The sequence below is a fragment of the Saccopteryx leptura genome, chromosome 3, assembly GCF_036850995.1.
Source record: "Saccopteryx leptura isolate mSacLep1 chromosome 3, mSacLep1_pri_phased_curated, whole genome shotgun sequence".
NCBI lineage: Eukaryota > Metazoa > Chordata > Mammalia > Chiroptera > Emballonuridae > Saccopteryx > Saccopteryx leptura.
Genome location: NC_089505.1, coordinates 195,791,911 through 195,813,263, shown reverse-complemented (window position 1 = coordinate 195,813,263; position 21,353 = coordinate 195,791,911). Strand labels below are relative to the sequence as shown.

The 21,353-nt window shown below is 44.0% G+C and overlaps 1 protein-coding gene across 1 annotated transcript; it reads left to right on the top strand.

The window, feature by feature from the left end:
• The first annotated feature begins 46 nt into the window (after positions 1-46).
• NHLRC1 (NHL repeat containing E3 ubiquitin protein ligase 1) lies at positions 47-1,706 on the top strand. The gene has a single exon (XM_066372251.1). It carries the CDS (start codon positions 107-109, stop codon positions 1,292-1,294), a length of 1,188 nt encoding a protein of 395 aa, XP_066228348.1. The 5' UTR covers positions 47-106; the 3' UTR covers positions 1,295-1,706.
• Positions 1,707-21,353: the final 19,647 nt, after the last annotated feature.

Below are 21,353 nucleotides of genomic sequence, written 5' to 3'. Positions count from 1 at the left end.
GCCCCTTGACCGTGACCCAGGGCGGCGCGGGGGCGGTGTCGGGAGGCATGGGGGTGGGGCCCAGCACCGCGGGCTGGTGGCGGGGTGGCAGCGTCCGAGCAGCGCGATGGGTGCCGAGGCCTCCGGGAGCGGGCCGGAGCTGCAGGAGCTCATGCGCGAAGCCGAGATCAGTTTGCTCGAATGCAAGGTGTGCTTTGAAAGGTTTGGCCATCGCCAGCAGCGGCGTCCGCGCAACCTGCCCTGCGGCCACGTGGTCTGCCTGGCCTGCGTGGCGGCCCTGGCGCACCCGCGGACGCTGGCCCTCGAGTGTCCATTCTGTCGGCGAGCCTGCCGGGGCTGCGACACTAGCGACTGCCTGCCGGTGCTGCATCTTCTGGAGCTCTTGGGCTCCGCAATTCGCCCGGCCCAGGCCGCCCACCGCATCGTCCCCTGCAGCCCTGGGGTCCTCACCTGCCACCACACCTTTGGCGGCTGGGGAACCCTGGTCAATCCCACCGGGCTGGCGCTGTGTCCCAAGACGGGGCGGGTCGTGGTGGTGCACGACGGCAAGAAACGGGTCAAGATTTTTGATTCCGGGGGAGGATGCGCTCATCAGTTTGGAGAGAAGGGGGACGCTGCCCAGGACATTAGGTATCCACTTGATGTCACCATCACCAGCGACTGCCACGTGGTTGTCACTGACGCCGGCGACCGATCCATCAAAGTGTTCGATTTTTGGGGCCAGATTAAGCTTGTCATTGGAAGCCAGTTCTCCTTGCCTTGGGGTGTGGAGACCACCCCTCAGAATGGGGTCGTGGTAACTGATACGGAGGCAGGATCCCTGCACCTCTTGGAAGTGGACTTTCCAGAAGGGGTTCTCCGGAGAACTGAGAGGTTGCAAGCGCGTCTGTGTAGTCCCCGTGGGGTGGCGGTGTCTTGGCTCACCGGGGCCATTGCTGTCCTAGAGCGCCCCCTGGCGCTGAGGACCGGGGCCTGCAGCACCACGGTGAAGGTGTTCAACGCTAGCATGCAGCTAATCGGCCAGGTGGATAACTTTGGGCTGAGTCTCTTCTTCCCGTCTGAAATAACTGCCTCCGCTGTGACCTTCGATCATCAAGGGAATGTGATTGTCACCGATACATCTAATCAGGCTGTCCTATGCTTAGGAAAACCCGAGGAATTTCCAGTACTGAAGCCCATCATCACCCATGGTCTTTCCCATCCTGTGGCACTGACCTTCACCAAGGAGAATTCTCTTCTTGTGCTGGACAGTGCAGCCCATTCTGTAAACGTCTATAAGTATGACTTGGGATGAAGGGCGTAGTGAGAGAAAGTCTTGGGACTTGGAACCAGAAGCCCCGGAGCCACCACTAGTGGATTGTTTAGCCCTGGATAAGCTACCTAATCTCAGCTATCCAACAGGAATCATTATCACTGCCTGGCAGACTTACAGTGATTGAGGCAATTATTAAAGAATAATAATGAAACCTACCATTTATTGAGTATGTACTCCCTGTTCTAAGAAATGTGTAAATGTTAGCTCAATTAATCCTTAACAATTACCCAATAAGGTAATTTCTATTATTAATCCCATTTTAGATTTGAGAAAACAGACTGAGAGCTGAAATGATTTACTCAAAGTCACACTCACTTATTGCGACAATCACCACTGGAACTCAATTCTGACTCCCAGACTCCTTTCTCTTAAATAAATATATGGATGTGAATTATTGCTCTGTGTATACTGTTTACAAGTGGCCATTTATTTCAGTTGGATGCACAGCGATAGGAGACTTTATAGAGAGTTCAAGAGAAAAAGGGTGTGTGGTGTGGATTCGGTTAGTTCAACTTGCAACTCCTCTGATGTCACACTGGATGGAGTTATTGTGGATCCTGAGTTACTAGACTAAGAAAAACCGTTGAGCTGCTTATTCAGGAAATCAATGTGTCACTTGGTACTTGTTTCTCCCCCACTGTATAGGCACGCAGGAAATAGTACTTGCTTGGCTGAGAAAGGCTGTGTTGGTGTAAGTTCCAAACGACTGTAGAATACACTACATTTATACAGTATTAGAGGACTGGATGATATTCCTGTTATATGTTTATGTTAATACAAAGATAAGTCACCACAGTTTGTGGTAAATTGGGTGTGCCAACCTTTTTATAATGAGTTGTAACCTGAAGCACTTTTGTGATGTGATTTTTTATTTGTCCCACGTGTTGCAAACACTGTACTTAATAAATACCTCCCTTGATCCTAAGTCAGCATTTAGGCCACTGGTAAACACAGAAATAGCTCTTGAGTTGAAGTATAGCCTTGACCAAGATAACACCTGCTTAATGTTGCAGTTGATTCAATGAATGGAAATTTCAGGTGAAGTGGCCAGTTCTTTATAAGTCGTGTATTTTTAGCCAGTGCAAACATCTTAGAGTTTAAGTCTGTTAGAATAGCCCCGAATAACTGGAACCTCAGAAGCACCAAAACGTTTTTCTCAGGAAGAAAATACTGGTTTGAAAGGTGAGTGTTTGCTTCCAGTAATAGCGGATGCTTTATTAACAGCAGGATTCTATTATACCAACAGTTCTAATAGACATAATGTATGCACTAGACACAGTCCTAAAAGTATTAGTAAAATATGTTCCAAAAGACTGGAAGTTGCCTGACTAGGTGGTGGCGCAGTGGATAGAGCGTCGGACTGGGATGCGGAGGATCCAGGTTCGAGACCTAGAGGTCACCAGTTTGAGCACGGGCTCATCTGGTTTGAGCAAAAGCTCACCATTACCCAAGGTCGCTGGCTCAAGCAAGGGATTACTCAGTCTGCTGAAGGCTCATGGTCAAGGCACATATGAGAAAGCAATCAATGAACAACTAAGGTGTCGCAATGAAAAACTAATGATTGATGCTTCTCATCTCTCTCCGTTCCTGTCTGTGTGTCCCTATCTATCCCTCTCTCTGACTCTCTGTCTCTGTAAGAAAAAAAAAAAAAAAAAAAAAAGACTGGAAGTTTGTGCTCTGGAGCTGCAAGAGAGCTTGGTTCCCATGCAGTCCACAGAAGCCCATTTTGTTTCAACATTCTCATCATATAGCAGTAATAGAAGATTTCAGCTCCCTGGCTCACCTTTGTCAATGCATTCCAGAGAGGAATTCTGAGGGCAACCTCCTCCCCCACTCACCCGACCCATGGGAGTCACTCTTAGGTCAGTAAATTCACAGGTATTCTGCATTGCATATCAAGAAAAGTCCCAGGTGGAGATATAGGTTCATACTTGGTCATTTGCAAGTAGGGCAACTGTGGATTGATCTTTAAAGTTTTCTTTAGGAATAATGACATTTTAATGGCCTCAGGGTCAGTTGAGCCAATTCCAGGGAGTTTCTCCTGTGGGGGGAATTCCCGGTGGTATCACCTTTGGCTATAGAGCTGTGCTGTGTCTCTTTCAGATAGCACTTGGAGGAAAGGTATGGAACATGCAGCATGAGTGGAGGTGTGTGAGCAAAGTGTTGCTTGTTTCCTGGGGTGTATACCACCAGAAGAATGAGGTGTGAGTTCCTGAGATGATGTGAGAGCCAATCAGAGAGGTGATAACAAGTGACCTCATTAACTGCTACCTCTGTTATCAGTGTGGAAGTAGGTGGGGCAATATTTGCACCATAAAGAGAAAGTGGTGGCCCTGGCCAGTTGGCTCAGTGGTAGAGCGTCGACCTGGCGTGCAGGAGTCCTGGGTTCGATTCCCGGCCAGGGCACACAGGAGAAGCGCCCATCTGCTTCTCCACCCCTCCCCCTCTCCTTCCTCTCTGTCTCTCTCTTCCCCTCCCACAGCCAAGGCTCCATGGAGCAAAGTTGGCCCGGGCGCTGAGAATGGCTCCATGGCCTCTGCCTCAGGCGCTAGAATGGCCCTGGTTGCAATAGAGCAACGCCCCAGAGGGGCAGAGCATTGCCCCCTGGTGGGCATGCCGGGTGGATCCCGGTCGGGCGCATGCGGGAGTCTGTCTGACTGCCTCCCCGTTTCCAACTTCAGAAAAAAAATACAAAAAAAAAAAAAAAAAAAAAAAAGAGAGAGAAAGTGGCTCTTCCTAGGAAAGCATAATGGGGGAGCGAACAGGCAAGGTTTCTCCAGGGAAGGTGCAAAGCTGGCGATTCCTGATCTCCTGAGATAGGTGGGAAGAGATCATTGCAATAGAAAGCAAAAGGTTCCAAGGTGATGAAGGAAAGTTGAAATGACAAAAGAATATGACCAGAAAGAAGTGTTGAAAGAGAAAAAAGCCTCTTCCTGATGTCGCTCTCACTCGCGGGCCTTTAGGCCAGCACTGCCCACTCTATGCCACCTGGTGAGGCCACAAAAGCAAGCATAGACACTTGGGCTCCCCCGCTCAGCAGTCCTCACTCACCTTCTGTCTGTTCCCGTTTTGCCCAGTCTCTGATCCTTTGGTTGTCTCCTGTTTTTGCCCTTGTTTTGCCCTCTGGATTTGCCACCTGGACTTGGTTTTCTCAATTTTTTTTTTCTTGACATTTTCCAAGTATGGCAGGCAGTTAGACAATGTGAGCAGAGCAAGGACAACGCACCAGGACACAAAGCCCAGGGGCCTAGCAACAGAAAAACTGGGAAAACAAGGACCTTGACTGTAAAGCCAGTGGCCGCGGCCACCATTACAGCTGCCTGGCCCATGCAGGTTCGCATTGGATTCGGACAGATGGTAAAGAAACAACGGAGCCAAGAACTGGTGGGCCAAGAGCTTTAATCCTAGCTCGCACCCGGCGGGCAAGAAATACACACAGTGGAAAAACACTTCCCTTTCCATTCAGGGCTCCCAAAGCCACTGACTCATCCGAGTTTCCTAGAATCAAAGGCCTCACCAATCTTATTCACCTCTGTTCTCCATCTCCTTCTCTCTGCACAAACTGGCTTTTCCTTCAGCACTCCGCCATCTTGGCTGCCTATCCTCTGCAATGCTGATGGCAGGAACTGAGAGAGAAAGCCCCTGGTCTGCCCCATTTTATAGTGTAGAAATCAAAGCCAATATACAAATAAGGAAGTCTCTGATACAAAGCCACTCATCTGAGGCATGAATGGGATTCCTCATAAGAGTGCACCACCCCACATCATGCAACAGTCAAGGGTGTGGGAAAAGCTTAGTTTTGAGAAGATCTTAGTATCAGAAAGATGTTGAAAAGATCTTAGTATTAAAAGGGTGGGAAAGGCTTAGTCTTAAAACTAAACCTTAGGCTATAAGGACCTTGCCAGGTTATAACCTGTCTCCCACACTCAATGCAAACTATAAGCAAGCAAACATATAGTATATCATATTTACAAACTTATTTGACCAACATTGACACCAGAGTAATTGTTTGTCCCCTAGCATATTGCTGGTCATGCAGTTTAGACCCCCTGACCTTTCATGTCACTGGTCATATGATTTGGGCCCTCCCCTGACCTTTTCTCCCCTAGCATGTTACTAGTCATGTAGTAGACTCCCTTAGAGGGGAAACTACAAGGGTGCAGAGAATAGCCCTTAAGCATGAAGCCCTTAGGACAATGAGGTTCTGACCTGCATCAAATACATCTAGGTCTCAGATGTGTTTCAGCTCCTGGCCCAGAAAAGCAGCAAAACCAGACAAGCAATGCCATGGCTGAGCTAGGACCAGCTGCACTGACTAAGGACCCCTGCCCTGGTGCTGAGCAATCAGTGGAGACCATGACCCTGAAAGGACACACCTGGAGAGCTGATGAATATTCTACTGGAATCGTCACTTGAGACCTCCAGATAAGTACCCTCAAGACAGAGAACCCAATATGCTTCTCTCTACAGAACAGGCCCATGCCTCTCCCACCCCTCTCCCAGGGGAGTTTTCCTTAACTCTGTTTCTTCTAAGATCTAAGGGCCATTCTGTTGCCTCTGTAACTCATTTCCTAAAGTCCATTTCTTCTACAGCTCACTTCTACCTCTGTGGTTTTCTAAATAAACATTGTCTTATAGTTTGAGTCTTGGCTCTGAATTCTTCTTAGTCAGAACCCAAGTACTGAGGTTGCTGAGCTGAGGTTCTGTCTCACTCCACCGGTCTAACATTTGGTGCTGTCTTACCATGAACAAAAGGATTTGGTTCAAATTCATAAATCTTCCCTTTAGCAAATCTCACCCGGGACCCCAAAATGATCATTTAGCTAGGGCCTTCTCTAGACTTTTAGGGCCTTCTCTAGACCTTTCCTGGCCCCCAATTAGGTGGGGTACAGACCCTACCCTACCCAAAGTGAATTACATACCTTTAGAAGAACAAGCAGTATAGTCCATGTATCTCAGAAAAATGTACCTGCTGACAGCTGACTAACATCCTTACACCTCCCACAGAAGAAAGTGTTATACTGGTGTTCAGTGCTTTACCAACAGTGGTACACTGTGGTGGTTATTATGGTTAATAGGGAGATGAACTGTTTTCTTGTAGAGTACGTAGAAAATATGACAGGGAGGCTTCCAACACTCACAACTACCACACTAAACAATCATGGAGTCTCCTGGGCCTGCAGCTGCTGCTGAGGAAAACTGGCCTCACCCTTGCTGCAGGCCCTTCTGGCAAGCCTGCCCTCAGCCACCATAGTTGCTATTACATGACCCCCTCCAGCAATAGCTGATTGAATAGGGACATCCCCCTAACACTGAAAAACAGTCTACTCATCAATGTCCCATCAAATGCATTAATTAGATGAGGCCTGTCCTACAAATTAGACTGGAATAAACAGGTTTTCCCAGAAAGGGGCAAGGAGATAAAATCACAGTCATATGCCACTTACAGACAGTATCTATTCTAAGAAATGCATTGCTGTGCTAACATCATAGAGTGCACTAACAGAAACCTAGATGGTATAGCCTGCTACTGTAATTGTATGCATAACTGTATACTTTTATATGACTGGCACGTACAGTAGACTTTACACCAGCATCATCACAAACTTGTGAGTAACGTGTTGTGCTACAAGGTTATGACAGTTACGACATCTTTAGGCAACAGGAATTTTTTAGCTTCATTATCATCTTGCCAAACATTGTTATGTGGTGCATGACTATAGATTCTTGTCCCTGAAACTTTGAGTTGAAAAATATAGAGCAAATCAGGAAAATGGCAGCTGGGGGGGGGGGATGCTGAAAGTATGCTCAGTTAGAGGTTCACAAAACAGCTGCGAGCAAGCCAAAGTCACAAAGGAGAAGAAGCTATGTGGCAGAGAAAAGATAACCCCTATGAAGAATCCAGGTGAAAAGTGAAGGAGAAAATACACCGAGTTTGGGGGGGGGGGGTTGCAACAGAAAGTGCCTTGACAAAAATTATAGGCCCTGCCTGGTTGTCTCAATAGAGTGTTGGTGTGGCGTGTGGATGTCCTGGGTTCAATCCCTGGTCAGGGCACACAGGAGAGGTGAACGTCTTCTCACCCGCTCCTCTCCCCCCCTCTCTCTTCCCCTCCCGCAGCCAGTGGCTCAGTTGGTCCTAGCGTTGGCCCCAGACCAGGGCTGCTGAGTAGATCTCAGTTGGGGCACATGCAGGAATCTATCTATCTCCCCTCCTCTCACTTAAAAATAATTATGTTGTTGACTCATCTGGAGAAAATTAAACTTAAACATGGTTGATGCCATGAATAAGAAACTAATTCTGAGAGATTCAACACACTCTCATCAATATATCCACCCCTCATCCTGGTGGGGCCCAAGGCCAGAGTCCAAGTAGAGGCCCACATACGAAAGGTCTAAATATTTGAGTTGTAAAGCAAGCCACCACACTATTAAATAAAATATATTCAATCCTCTACCTTGGTGAAGGTAAACGTATAAGTTAAAAATGCCCTTTCTTGTGATTTGGAAGGCCAGATTCCATTTGAGAATACTTGGATGGAGTTTTGGGTCAAATTTGGGGTGCCAAAGTTTTAAGAAAACTCATGCTAAGATAAAGTATGTTTGAAAGGTCTGAGGAAGAGCCTAAAAAGCATGTTTTGTTTTGTTTTGGTTTTGGTCACCCTCTAACAATTAGAATGTAAACTCCAGTAAGGCAAAGATGTTTGTGTTGTTCACAGCTCTCTCCCTAGTACCTAGAACACTGCCTGACACATTGTAGACATTCAGAAATAGTTGTTGAATTACTGTATGGTTTTTTTTAAAGACTTTTTCTAGACTATGTATCCTTTCACTAAAAGGGAAGTGCTGTAGGTAGTTTGGTAGCTTGGGAAGGCTAGTCCAGCATGAAAACAATTTGTGGTGGATTTGCTGAGTGACTCAGAGAGAGTACAAAAGCATTATGGTGACTTTGTGGTAGCCTGGGTGGGAACTGAGTGAAGAACTTCATGTTCTTAGTTACCACATTTCTAATTTGCCAAACACATGGCACTTTGAAGTATAAGCATGGCTTGAGTTTTCATGAGTCACCTCTTTTGTCAGACCATGAAGAATGATAATCTGAAACCGCTTCAAGTTTTTAAGGTTTTTAAGGCCTGGAAGGAAATTTCAAAATTGTTAATTACATACACTCAAATGACAACTGAGGCTTGTGGAGTTGTAAAAGGACAAGTATAGGTCACACAGGTAGTTAAGTGTAGAACTAGGACTGGAAACTGGACTTTTCCATATTCCACACTGACCCCTCTAATGGGAAAGGATCTGAAGGTCCAAGGCTTGGTGACACACACACACACACACACACACATACACACACACACACACACATATCTGTGCACACAGGTGCGCTGGTACTTTTATGTTCTTACAAATAGGTATTTTTGTCCCAACTTTCCTAAGTCAACTTTTATTTTATTGTTTCACTGCAGCTACTGGGATGTCCTACTGTTTCTCTCTCTAATAACATGAAACATCCAGCTTTGTATGCATGCTGGCCGAGGAGAGCACCATAGTGTTTCCAAATTGATCAGATTATAACCATAAGGCCAGTCTCATTAATTGTAAGTAAGTTCCAGTGAGTCCAAAGTCATGAGGTTCTGTCCCTATAGGAGCCAGATAACTTCATTCTATTTCATGATCCTCAAATGTCCTCTCGCAGCACCTATCTGTGTTATAAAAAGGAGCCTTTTTTTGCAAGAGAGCATGATTATAGAGCTTAAACATAACCAACATTTTCACAATACTCTAAAGTTGTTTCACAAAGCTGTGTTGTTTTGTTTTGATTTGTTTTGTTTTTTTACAGAGAGACATAGATAGGGACAGACAGGAAGGGAGAGAGATGAGAATCATCCATTCTTTATTGTGGCACCTTAATTGTTCATTGATTGCTTTCTCATATGTGCCTTGACCAGGGGGCTACAGAAGACAGAGTAACCCCTTGCTCAAGCCAGTGACCTTGGGCTCAAGCTGGTGACCTCGGGGTCTCGAACCTGAGTTTTTGGCATCCCAGTCTGACACTCTATCCACTGCACCACCACCTGGTCAGGCACAAAGCTGTGTATTAATGTGACCCTCACACTGTCTTTGAGATAGGGCAGGTTTGATTAGGGGGTCTTCACAGGTGAAGAAGCAGAGATGGACAGAAATGGAGTGATGCCCAAGATTATATAACTAAATCCAGCTGTGTGTTGGGTTGGGGGAGAGTAGGTATTTCTAAAAAATAATCTCCCCAGGTGACAATATATGCACAGTCAGGGTTGGTTCCCACTGCTCTAGAGAACGAATAAATGCCAGTCATCCCTTCCTGGTGGTATCCTCACCACATCTACCCTTCACATCAATTTCTCTCAGCACTTGGTGATGTTATTCAGACAGAAATGTTGCGATCCTCCTTGGGTTTCAGAGCTTCTGCTCAAAGCGGAGATTGATCCTACCAAATTCTGAGTGAAGCGCTCCACAGCTCCATGCATGGCACCTTCCCTGAGGTGCTATGGAGCGAGGCTTGTTTCCATGGTGAGAGCAAACTCTGTGATTCGGTCTTAGGAGGGCTCTGCATGATGAGATTCAAGTTCTGATATTTTTCTTAAACCAAATGCTTTTGTTAAAAATAAAATAAAGGAATGTACTTGATATTTTCAGAAATCAGAGAATGTAACCGCAGGTTCCTGGCACACTGAGCTCAGTAGTTCTGTGAACTGATGTCCATCAGTATTGTGAAGGGCGTCACCAGTCAGGTAGTGAGAGACTTAAAAAGCCAAGTGGCGAGTGGCAGAAGCCTGCCTGTGAAAGGCCACACGGTTCAAAACCAAGGCCCCAACATTCTCTTTCACCCCTTTGTCCTGTCGTGTGCCCTTACCTTTCTTTGTCATTCGCTCCCAACCTCTCAAATTATGGAAGTAACATATGTTCATAGTAGAATCTGAAAACAGAAATAAGCATAAAGATATTTAATCACTTTTAATTAGAGAAAACTAATGTTATCATTTTAAGATTAGTTGACTCATCACTCTGAAATTAGTATTCCTGGAAATCACTTTATTGATCCAAATTTTGTAAAACAGTGAACGAATCCTATAAATTGGTAGTACTTCTTCAAAGTAACTTTTAGTAGCATTTGGCTGAAGTTCAGTTTGGGAGACTACACCCACCAGCAGCACTAGCTCCGTGGCAGAGAGAGGTTGTCACCAAACCTCCCCCTTGCCTTCCATGCGGCCCAGCTCCCTGCCCTTCCGGGTGCCACGTGCCACGTGCCACATGCTAGCAGTGAACAGAACCCCAGAGGAAGCAGTACAATTTGTGTAGCGTGAGAACAATGACAGCGTGAAAATATAGGCTTAATTTTTTTTTTTTGAGGTGAAGCAGAGGTCTCAAGTTTCATAGTGAAAGTATTGTAATATATAGAGATAAAATATTGTATAAAGTAAAATTTAGTGGAGTCTGATTTACCTTTCAGTCATACCAAAGTTAGCATTATAAGCCGGAAAGTTCAGTTTCATGTATGTTTTCAGGGCACCCTGCGGCGGTACAGAGGGGGAGAGTTCCTATAAATATGTGAGGTCAAAGGTTAGCAACAGGGCTGCGCGCTGTTTGGAGCGCTGTGCAGTCAGCAGCATGGTGACGGCTGGTAGAATCAGAGGAAACTTCTGCTCCAATTTCTTCACGTCAGCCTCCTCCGTGTCCAGGCTGCATTCTGATGAGCAAGATATTCCAGAATAGACTTCGTGTAATGCTCTTTCTTCTCAGTCTGTTTCCATTTCTAAACCATGGATTGAAATATCTGTGGACTGACTGTGAAACCGAAGATGCAGGAGTTCAATTTCATCACAATTTGGGGTTAATTTCCAGTCCTCCTGCTGAATATGAAAATAAAAATCTTAAAATTAGTCATTTTTTCTTTTCTGGTAAATCAGTAAGAAATATCTGATATGAATTTGCTAAATTTGCTAGAAGCATTCTCTGCACAAGTGAAGAATATGAGGATATCTAAATGTATTTTGAGCGTGTAGGAAATTTATCTGGTTACTTTTTTGATAATGTCTTTGTGAGGTTTGGGCAGTAAGGTTGTGCTGTGACTCAGAAAATATTCCTTCTCACCCTGGCCAGATAGCTCTGTTGGTTAGATCATTGTTCTGATATGCGGAAGTTGCAGGTTCGATCCCCAGTCAGGGCACATACAGGAATAGATTGATGTTCCTGTCTCTCTCTCTCTCTCTCTCTCTCTCTCTCTCTCTCTCTCTCTCCCTTCCTTTCTCTCTAAAATCAATCAATTTTTTAAAAAAGAAAACATTCCTTCCTTTTTTATTTTTAAAAATAATTTGTATAACATAGATGTTATTTTTTCTTAAATGCCTGATAGACTTTACAGTGAAATGTCGTGGTCCGGGAGGTTTCTGTGTGTGTGTGCCCAGAGTTTATAGTTGTTTTCTAGAGAAAGATTGGCCAGTTCGAAATAACCATATTGAAAAAAGAAGTTTATCAATTTAAAAAGTTAACTTTTAAATTTCTTTGATTTTTTTGGCAAGCATTTATCCAGTAATATTTCCTATGTGTTCACTCTATGTTAAACAATTTTCTAAGCAGTGGAAGTATAAAGATGTTCTCGAAACAGCAAGGGTCTGGTGTGGAGTGGGCACGGTAACCAGAAGAATACAGTACAGGATGGAAAGCACCCTGCACAGGTGTGCTCAAGGCTCCACAAAGAGAGAGAGGTGACCCCAAATAGCTATAACAGAAAAGGCATATTGGAAGAGATGATGTCACCTTAGAATTTCAGATGAATAAATATCATGAATACTGGTTGCTTCATCCAAAACAAGCTAAAAGTAAACAATTTTATTTAAGCCTATATTGATTCTTTGCATTACCAATATCAAGATCTATTTCTCTGTAGCTGTCTCTAGTCAGGATTCTGGGATCATATAAAGAAGACAAAATGACAGTCCCAGAGCATCAAAGGGCGTTTTACTGATTTTCACATTTAGCCAAACAACACAGTAGTAAATTTATTAATATCTGCCCAGGTCAATTTTGGCTTTTTTGAAAAGCTTATTTATGTTACAATAAAATACTTCCCATAGTAAAATATTTTATAATCTTCTTCCATGTGCACCTCTTTCTCATCACCATGGCAACCACAAATTTTGTGGGGGGAGAAGTAAAATTGACACTATAACAAATACTTTCATAATTCAGAGCTGTGTCATTGAAGGTGTCTTCCATGTTCTGATATCACTTGATGTTCAGAACCTGTTAACAGGCACTGAGGAATCAAAAACTTGCTAGACACCTTGGCACTGATGGTGTTGCTTGAGTCCTCCCCTCACCCCACTTCAGCAATTCAGGTGGCATTACTTCTGTACACTAACCAAAAGACCAAGGAGAAGCACAATATTCAAGATGAAGAGATTGTAAGATTTCACCTGGTAGCTCTGTTTAACGATTGGAAAATGTATCTTTAAGGAGGTCAGAAACATTAGCTAATTTCAAAGAACAATGTAGGATAAATATGGAGCCTTGAATAGTTTTTTTGTTGTTTAGTGAGAGGAGAGAGAGAGAGAAAGTGAGGGTGGGAGGAGTGGGAAGTTTCAGCTCATACTAGTTGCTTCTCATATGTGCCTTGATCAGGTAAGTCTGAGGTTTCGAACTAGTGACCTCAGCATTCCAGGTCGACGCTTTATCCACTATGCCACCGCAGGTCAGGTGAGCCTTGAATAATTTTGAATCCTGGCACCCATCACTTGGTCTGGAAATCCAGAATAGTTTCTCTAGTTCCAATGAAAACCACCCTCAGTGATTTGTTGATTTGTTCAGATTTCTTACAACTTAGTTAAAAAGTATTTTTTGCCCAGATATGTGTTAAATTAAGATTTTTGACTCTGTTGCGAATCTTGCCAAATAATTTATAAATAATATTTAGTACCATCTTTCCATGTAATCACTATCAATGAAAGATTTCCTGTTGGGATATGACCTGTGCTTGAGTGCCTGGAGTCTGCCACCCCGGGCATAGGCCTTGTTACTTGTATCCATCTTGGCTATATTGACAGCCTTGACCTTGTTCTTACCTTCCGCTCCATTGTCCCAACATGGATACAATATCTAGGTCCCAGCTTTGCCTTAGGTCTGCTGTTTTGAGCTTCCTTTCCTCTATCTATAGCTGTGATCCATTGTAATATTCTCTTTTTTATCTAATGTTCTTGAGACCATGGAATATATAAAGCTGAATTTTTTTGCACCATTACAGGGAAAGAAGCAGGGGTGTTGGAGGAGGTCACCAAGGGGACATGATCGTAGGTTGACCTATGAGCTGGACCTGGGCAACCAGAGGCTCCTCAACCTTCCCCTGTCCTTGGAATGTACACCATGCCCACTGTGCCCACAGCAGGAGCTGTTTTCAAGAATGCAGGCTTCAGGGAGCAATGTGTTGTTGATACCAGCTGGACTAACATGTGATTGAACCCAGTTAGGGCCTCTATATAAACTCTTAAGATTCTAGTGGGCGGGTTCGGATAAATATATCTCTTGTGGCTGCCCAAGGCAAGCCTCATATGTAAGTCCCCTTGCTTATTAAACCTGCCACTTAGCAGTCTGGAGTGTTCTGCCTCTTTCTTTCATCACGCCTTGCCCTCTGTGTGCAGGAGCCGGTTTGTGAACCAACAAAGGGATGAGAGAATAGCAAATGGAAATGGTCCCAAGAATTATTGGCTTCTTGATGAATATAGTGACTCTATGTTGGTACCATCCTTCAGTTCTTATGAATTCTTATCTAATTTTCTCTGCAGCCTGGGAAACCATGTTATGAATGAGAATAACTGAGACACAGAGAGCTTAAGTCACTTGGCCAAAGTCACCCATAGAGAAAGTAGGCAAACCATTTAATCTCTCTGAGCCTTGGTTTTCTTGTCTGTAGAATGGAACTTTAATAGTACCTGCTCTCTAGAGTTGTTGTGAGGCCTAAATAAGTTTACACATGTGCATTGGATTGGTACCTGGTAGGTGCTCAATAATTCTTAGAAATCACTACTTTGCTTGACTGATTTGGAGAGAAACCTTCTTAAGCAAGAAGGTAAGGACTGTGAAGCTTAGACATGCAGGAAGCCATTTTTGTTCCTACGTGAAGACAGCCTGCTTGAAAGTGGAGCCCACAGTAAAGAAAGCGGAGTTGAGATACTGAGGAAGACAACATCCATCTAACATTGTGTTGATTCCCAAAATGTTCTGTTCCCATAGCTGGATGCAATGCTGAATGTCCTAGTTATCTGAGCTGATGAATGCCCTGTTATCCTTAACTAAGTTTGAGTTGGGTATCTATGACTTTTACCTTAAGGAGCCTTTTGAGAGTCCAAGGCAGAAATTTCTAGAAAGCATCACACATTACAAAGACTCTGCTTTACACCTTTTGTCAAGGCAGCATGTAGCTGGTTTTCAGTCTTTGCTCAGAGTTCCACAATAGAAGAAAGTCATTTAGTCCTCTTGAATGGGATATCATACTGCTAATAAGTTCTTAGACTTTTTTTTTAACAAGTAGGAGGAGAGTTGCCTGGTACCAACTGAAAGGATGTTTTTTGCCTGACCACTGGTGGTGTAGTTCATAGAGTGTCGACTTGGATGCTGAGGTCTCAGGTTCAAAACCCAGAGGTTGCAGGCTTGAGTGCAGGCTCACAAGCTTGAGCATGGAGTCACCAGGTTGAGCATGGGATCATCAATATGATCCCAGGGTCACTGGCTTGAGCCCAAACACTGCTGGCTTGAAGCCCAAGGTCACTGACTTGAGTAAGGGCTCACTGGCTCAGTTTGAGCCTTCCTGGTAAAGGCACGTATGAGAAGCAACCAATGAACAACTAAAAGTTACACAACTAACAAGTTAATGCTTCTCATCTCACTTGCTTCCTGTCTCTTGCTCTAAAAAAAAAAAAAAAAAAAAAAAAGAAAGAAAGAAAGAAAGAAAGAAAAAAGAAAAGAAGGATGTTTTTGCATTATCAGAGCTCCTTCGTTTTGTAAGGTTTTAAAGTTTAGCAGGAGGATCATGGGATCTTGCTGTCTAACTCCTTTACTTTCTAACTGAGTAAACTAAAGCCTGGAGAGGTTAGGTAACTTGGACAAGTGATTAATCTTATGAGAAAAACCAGAATTCTAAACCTTGCTGCTGTTTGAATTCTCTCTGATTTTGGATTTTCAGCAATATAAGCTACACATAACATTTTTTTTTTCTACATAGATGTGCAGAATTGAAGCGAGTCAGTAGCTGATGTCAGCTCCGCTGACACTGAACCTAGTTTGGTTTTCCCATTGTATCATGCTTCTTCCTGTGAGTAAATAATGTCTTGTGGCTGCTATAGTTACTTAATATGCTATAACAGAATACAGAAAATGTGTTGAACCCTAGCACTGCAGGATGGTACTAGAATGGAGTAATGTGGAAAAAGAGGTTCTGTATTTAAATCAATTTATGAGATAAATGGGTTTCTTTACAAAGCCATTAATAAGCTCTTTTGCATTTTAAGTTGCTACATATAGGATACAATGATTTTTTTTTTGGTTTTGGGGTTTTTTTTTGTTGTTGTTGTTTTTTGTTTTGTATTTTTCTGAAGTGAGAAGCAGGGAGGCAGAGAGACAGACTCCCGCATTAGCCCGACTGGGATCCACCCGGCATGCCCACCAGGGGGCGATGCTTTGCCCATCTGGGGCATTGCCTGAGCCATTCTAGAGCCTGAGGTGGAAGCCATGGAGCCGTCCTCAGCACCTGGGCCAACCAATGGAGCCTTGGATGGAGCCTTGGCTGCTGGAGGGGGAAGAGAGAGAGAGAAAGAGAGAAAGAGAGAGAGAGAGAGAGAGAGAGAGGCGAGGGGGGAGGGGTGGAGAAGCAGATGGGTGCTTCTCCTGTGTGCCTTGGCCTGGAATTGGATCCGGGACATCCACATGCCAGGCCGACACTCTACCTCTGAGCCAAACTGCCAGGGCTAGGATACAATGTTTTTAAAACTTATTTCACTCCAGGTCTTGTGTTCTGAGGAATGCTGTATTAGAGGCTGGAATTTTCACATTTTTTTCAAGAGTTACTTTTCTTAGCAATTTAATTCTGCCCTTTTTGGGGATGTGCTTTTGGTTCTTCATTTTCTAATTCTTATCTTTATTTTTAGATGCTTACTTCCATTTTCATACTCCCTCCCACCCTCCTATTTCTACAGGCTTCTCTATTTGGTTGCTTTCTGGCTGTGGCGCTCTTTCTCAGTCTCTTTATGTGTGGCCGTTATTTTGGAGGTAGAGGTGAGACAATGTCTCTGGCAGATATAAGGAAGAAGCACTAGCCTGGGCTCACCCAAAAGGTCAGGATCAGCCCTGGTTTCAGTGTGTCTCAATGTTCCCACTTGCTTATGTGGGCTTTGGGGAAGAGCAGTGCGTTGAGACGCCCTTGAGAACTTGCCCAGAAGTGCGGGGGAAAACCCTAGGCCCCCTTGTTGAGTCTAGGTCTCTCCAGGCACAGACTTGGCAGCAGGACGCCTCTGAGACTCACCCAGTCTCCAGAAGCTGCTCACCCAGCTTCCCATATTACACACCAGTCTGTTCCCAGCTCAACCTTCCGATGGGAGAATCAGCCTCCTCTGTGAAGATTTGCAGCAGCTGTCACCAAGTATGGTACTGTCTTTCACCTTTCTAAAGTGTTCTTCTGTGTTTTCTTTCTGCCTTATGTCCTCTCATTTCTAGCAGTAATTTTGAATACATTTTACACACGGGTAGGATTTACCTTCCCTTATAGTTTTCACACTCAAAATTGCCTTCTTTTCACAGACCAGGCAGAGTTGGGAGTATCATTGTGCTGTTTCCACAGCGAAACCATGGTTGAAGCAACATCAACACCATCCAATTAAATAAACACCCCCTGACTTTTCTCCTTCTCACCCCTTTCCCCCCAACATTTTCCCCATTCATTTTAAGATTGAGATACACCTGATGCAACTCTCATATCTGAGGAGCTTTGGGAATACTAACCAGGCCCTCGTCTCCACTAGAGCGACCACAAAGCCCAACAAGCAAGTTCAAAAACCAGGGAACTATTGACACATGGAGATCTAGCCACACCTTATACTCATCAATGTTCATTTTCAAGTTTGATATGATCCACAAGGAAAGTGGGTGGTAAGTAGTTTTTAGTATTTCCCGCTTCAATGTCTTTCCTAGAGGCAGACATACCCTTTCAGTAGTTTACATTGAGCCAAACCTTACTATGGCTGATGCTGGTCCCACAGTGCTGTGAGCTAGCAGCTAATTGTCATTTTTAAATGTTTGGTGTATCTTGAAATTTGGCTCCTAGGCAGAAAACTGTGACCAGCCAACAAAATATCTATCCCATGTACCCCCTCACCCAGCCTCACTTTTGGAACTCACTAAGCAGTGATATACAAGCTGCCCTCGCAGGTCAAGTTGAAGAAAACTGTAGCAGAAAGGAGGCCTGATGTGATAACTCCTAGACCCAGGAAAGACAATGCTGAAGAACATTACCCCTGCCATAAACCTGAGAATCATGTCACCTGAGAAGTACTACTTTGCTGACTCTTAATTTAAATAAGTTACCTGGTTGGGCTCGGGTATCACACCAAGGTGTTAAATTTAATCCCTAAAGACTTATGCGGTTTGGGCTCAGAGTGTTCATAAGTATACAGCTTCTTTCCCTTTTTATGTTGCCTCCAAATTCTATTAACTGACCCAGATTAAGGACTTGGCCTGGACTACAGGGCAAGTTGAGGCAGGACAGGATTTTAGTTTGAAATGCCTCAGTTTTGATCTAGCCATTGACTCACAGCATGCCCACCTTTCTTGGTTTTCTGTCTTACCCGGGTTTCAAAATGTGGGGCAGCTATGTGAGGCTTGCTCACTGGTTCACCGGCTGCAAGCACTTTGCCTAGTTGGTACGTGAGTGTGTGGCTGTGCCATGTGTGCATGGTGTGTATAAGGCTATGGGTGCTTGCGCTCAGGGGTATTGTGGATGGCGATTGCCTGTCCGCCATGGTGAGAGGCCGTTTTACTGTTTGTTTGCCTGAGAGGCCGTTTCCCCTGCCTGTGTGTTCATCCACCATTGTGAGACTTGATTAAACAGTATGGCCCAACGCTTTCCGGCTCCACAGTCTCTCTACTGTCTGCCCGAATCCAAAGTGGACCTGCCTGGCCTCGACCACCAGCATTACACAAAGAAAGTTGCTCTTTTTTTTTTTAAATGAATTTAAGACTTTATTTATTCATTTTAGAGAGAAGAGAGAGAGAAAGAGGAGGAGGGAGGAGCAGGAAGCATCAACTCCAGTATATGCCTTGACCAGGCAAGCCCAGGTTTTCAAACCAGCGACCTCAGCGTTCCTGGTCGCGGCTTTTAACACTGCGCCACCACAGGTCAGGCCTATACAAAGAAAGCTTAAAAAAAAAAACCTTGGACAATAGAGCTTCAGACTTTCAGTGTGAGAATCCAGGGTTTAAGTCTATTCAAGGCAATGTCTCTGTTCCTTTCTTCTGTCATAACAGATACTCCATAAGGATAGCCCTATGTCTTCTTGAAATTCTCAGCACATAGGAAGTGTAATGTTAGGATACTTTCAGTGGCAAGTAACAGAAAACGCAACTCGAAATAGCTTAAATTAGAAGGACATTTATTATCAGAATTCCAGAAGTAGGCTGGCTCCAAGGTGGGTCAACTCAGCAGCTCAGTGGCATCACCAGGGTCCCCTGTTCCGACAGCCTCAAGCTAGTGTCTCATAGTAGCAAGAGAACTGTCCTAGTTTAAAGAGTCATACTCAATGAAAGAAAATTGACCCCCCTCCAACCTCCCACTCTGTCTCATGTCTCATTTTCGGAAAATGTAACTCTTTCCTAGAAGCCATCATATCACATTGACTAGGACCAAGACATCCATCCAATCCTAACCCAGTCTCTGGCGAGAGAAATGGGAGCAGTGTGGTTGGTTTTGAGCTGTGGCTGCTACTCCTGGCAGCATATTGGACTGTCTGGGGCTAAGTAGGAGACTTCTAAAAGTAGTAATGCCCAGGGCCACCTCAAGACATTTTGATTTTTAATTGGCCTTGGGTTAAGGGGGAAAGCCAGGCATGGATATTTTTTGAAGTTACCCTTAGTAACTCTAATGCGCAGCCAGGATTAAAAACCACTGACTTAGATTAAACAGGACTTGTCCCTGAGCCACATCAGGGAGAAGTAATATCAGAGGTCAGCCAGGATGATGAGAGAAAAATGGCTATTGGATAAGCAACTCATAGACAACCAAAAAATGTTGAATTTCTCCAAAGAAGATAAACAGACCAACAAGCACATAAAAGATGCTCAACATCACTAATAATTAGTTAGAATAATGCAAATCAAAACCATCTCACACCTATTAGGATGGCTACAATAAAAAAAAATCAGAACATAATGGAAATGTTGTCAGAATGGGGAGAAATTAGAACTCTTGTGAGCTGTTGGTAGGAATTTAAAATGGTATAGCCACTGTGGAAAACGGTATGGAGGTTTCTTTAAAAAATTAGAAGTAGAATTACCATATGATCCAGCAATTCCAATTCTGGGTAGATACCTTAAAGAACTGAAGGCAGGGCCTGGAAGAGATATTTGTCCACCAATGTTCATAGTAGCATTATTAAAAATAACCAAGAGGTTGAAGCAACTCAACTGTCCACTGACAGATAAATGGATAAATACAATGTGATGTATACACACGATGGAATATAATTCAGTCTTCAAAAGAAAGGAAATTCTGACATAAGCTACATCATGAATGAATCTTGAGGACGTTATGCTAAGTGAAATAAGCCAGTCATAAAAAGACAAATACTGTGCAATTCCATTTGACCATCAAGTACCTAGAGCAGTCACATCTGTAGAGACAGAAAGTGGAGTGCAGGTTGGTTGCCAGGTTCTGAGGGGAGTAAGTAATGAGGAGTTGTTCTTTAATGGATACAGGGTTTCAGTTTTGCAAGTTGGAAAGAGTTCTGGAGATTGATTACACTACAATGAATAACTTAGTACTTCTGAACTGTACACTTTAAAATGGTGAAGATAGTAAATTTGATATTATGTGTATACTACATGTGGGAAGAAATGGCTTCTTTTCTTCCATTGAATATGCACAATTAAAATAATTTTTTGTTGTTGAATCAATGCAGAGCTAAGAAAACCACTTGCCTTCTATACCAGTGACTAGGTGGTGGCAGGACAAAAATAAGGACTCCAGATAGGGCAGGAAAGACCTATCAAAACAACAAATTGCATTTCTTTAAATAGCAATGAATTCCAAATTTCAATGGTATTTAAAAAGAGAAGGAAGGGTGGAAAATAAGAATTGGGAGAGAAATTCCAGGAATAGCCCATACCTAGTTAGTTATCAGCCTTTTGGGGAGCCCTTGCCAGGTGCTTTTTGGCCAAATGCTCTGCTCAGTGCCTGGGAAGGTGAGGCAGATTAAGGCTTTGTCTACTTCAGGCCTCAGTGGGCATTTTGCAAGAGGCAGTTTGAGCAGATGGCTAATTACCTCTCACTTTCCCCTTCTAATAAAGCTGCAGGGGCCCTGGCTGGTTGGCTCAGTGGTAGAGCATTGATTGGCCAGGTGTGTAGATGTTCTGGGTTCAATTCCTGGTCAGGACACACAGAAGCGACCATTTGCTTCTCCCCCACTCCCCTTTCCCTTTCTCTCTCTTTTTCTCTCTCCATTTTCCACTTCTGCACTCATGGCTCAAGTGATTCAAGCAAGTTGGCCCTGGGCACTGAGGATGGCTCTGGCCTCTTTCTCAGGTGCTAAAAATAGCTCAGTTGTGGAGCAATGGAGCAGTGACCCAGATGGGCAGAGCATTACCCCATACAGGGCTTCCTGGGTGGATCTCGATGGAAGCACATGTGGAAGTCCATCTCTCTGTCTCCTCTGCTCTCACTTAATTAAAAAAAAAAAGCTGCAGGGATGAGGGAACCCAAACCCACTGGTAATAGCAAAATCTCTTATATTTGGCTTAGGAATTT

What these genes read in the sequence shown, in the direction of transcription:
- NHLRC1 (XM_066372251.1), top strand. Translation starts at nt 107, where the DNA reads ATGGGTGCCGAGGCCTCCGGGAGCGGGCCGGAGCTGCAGGAGCTCATG.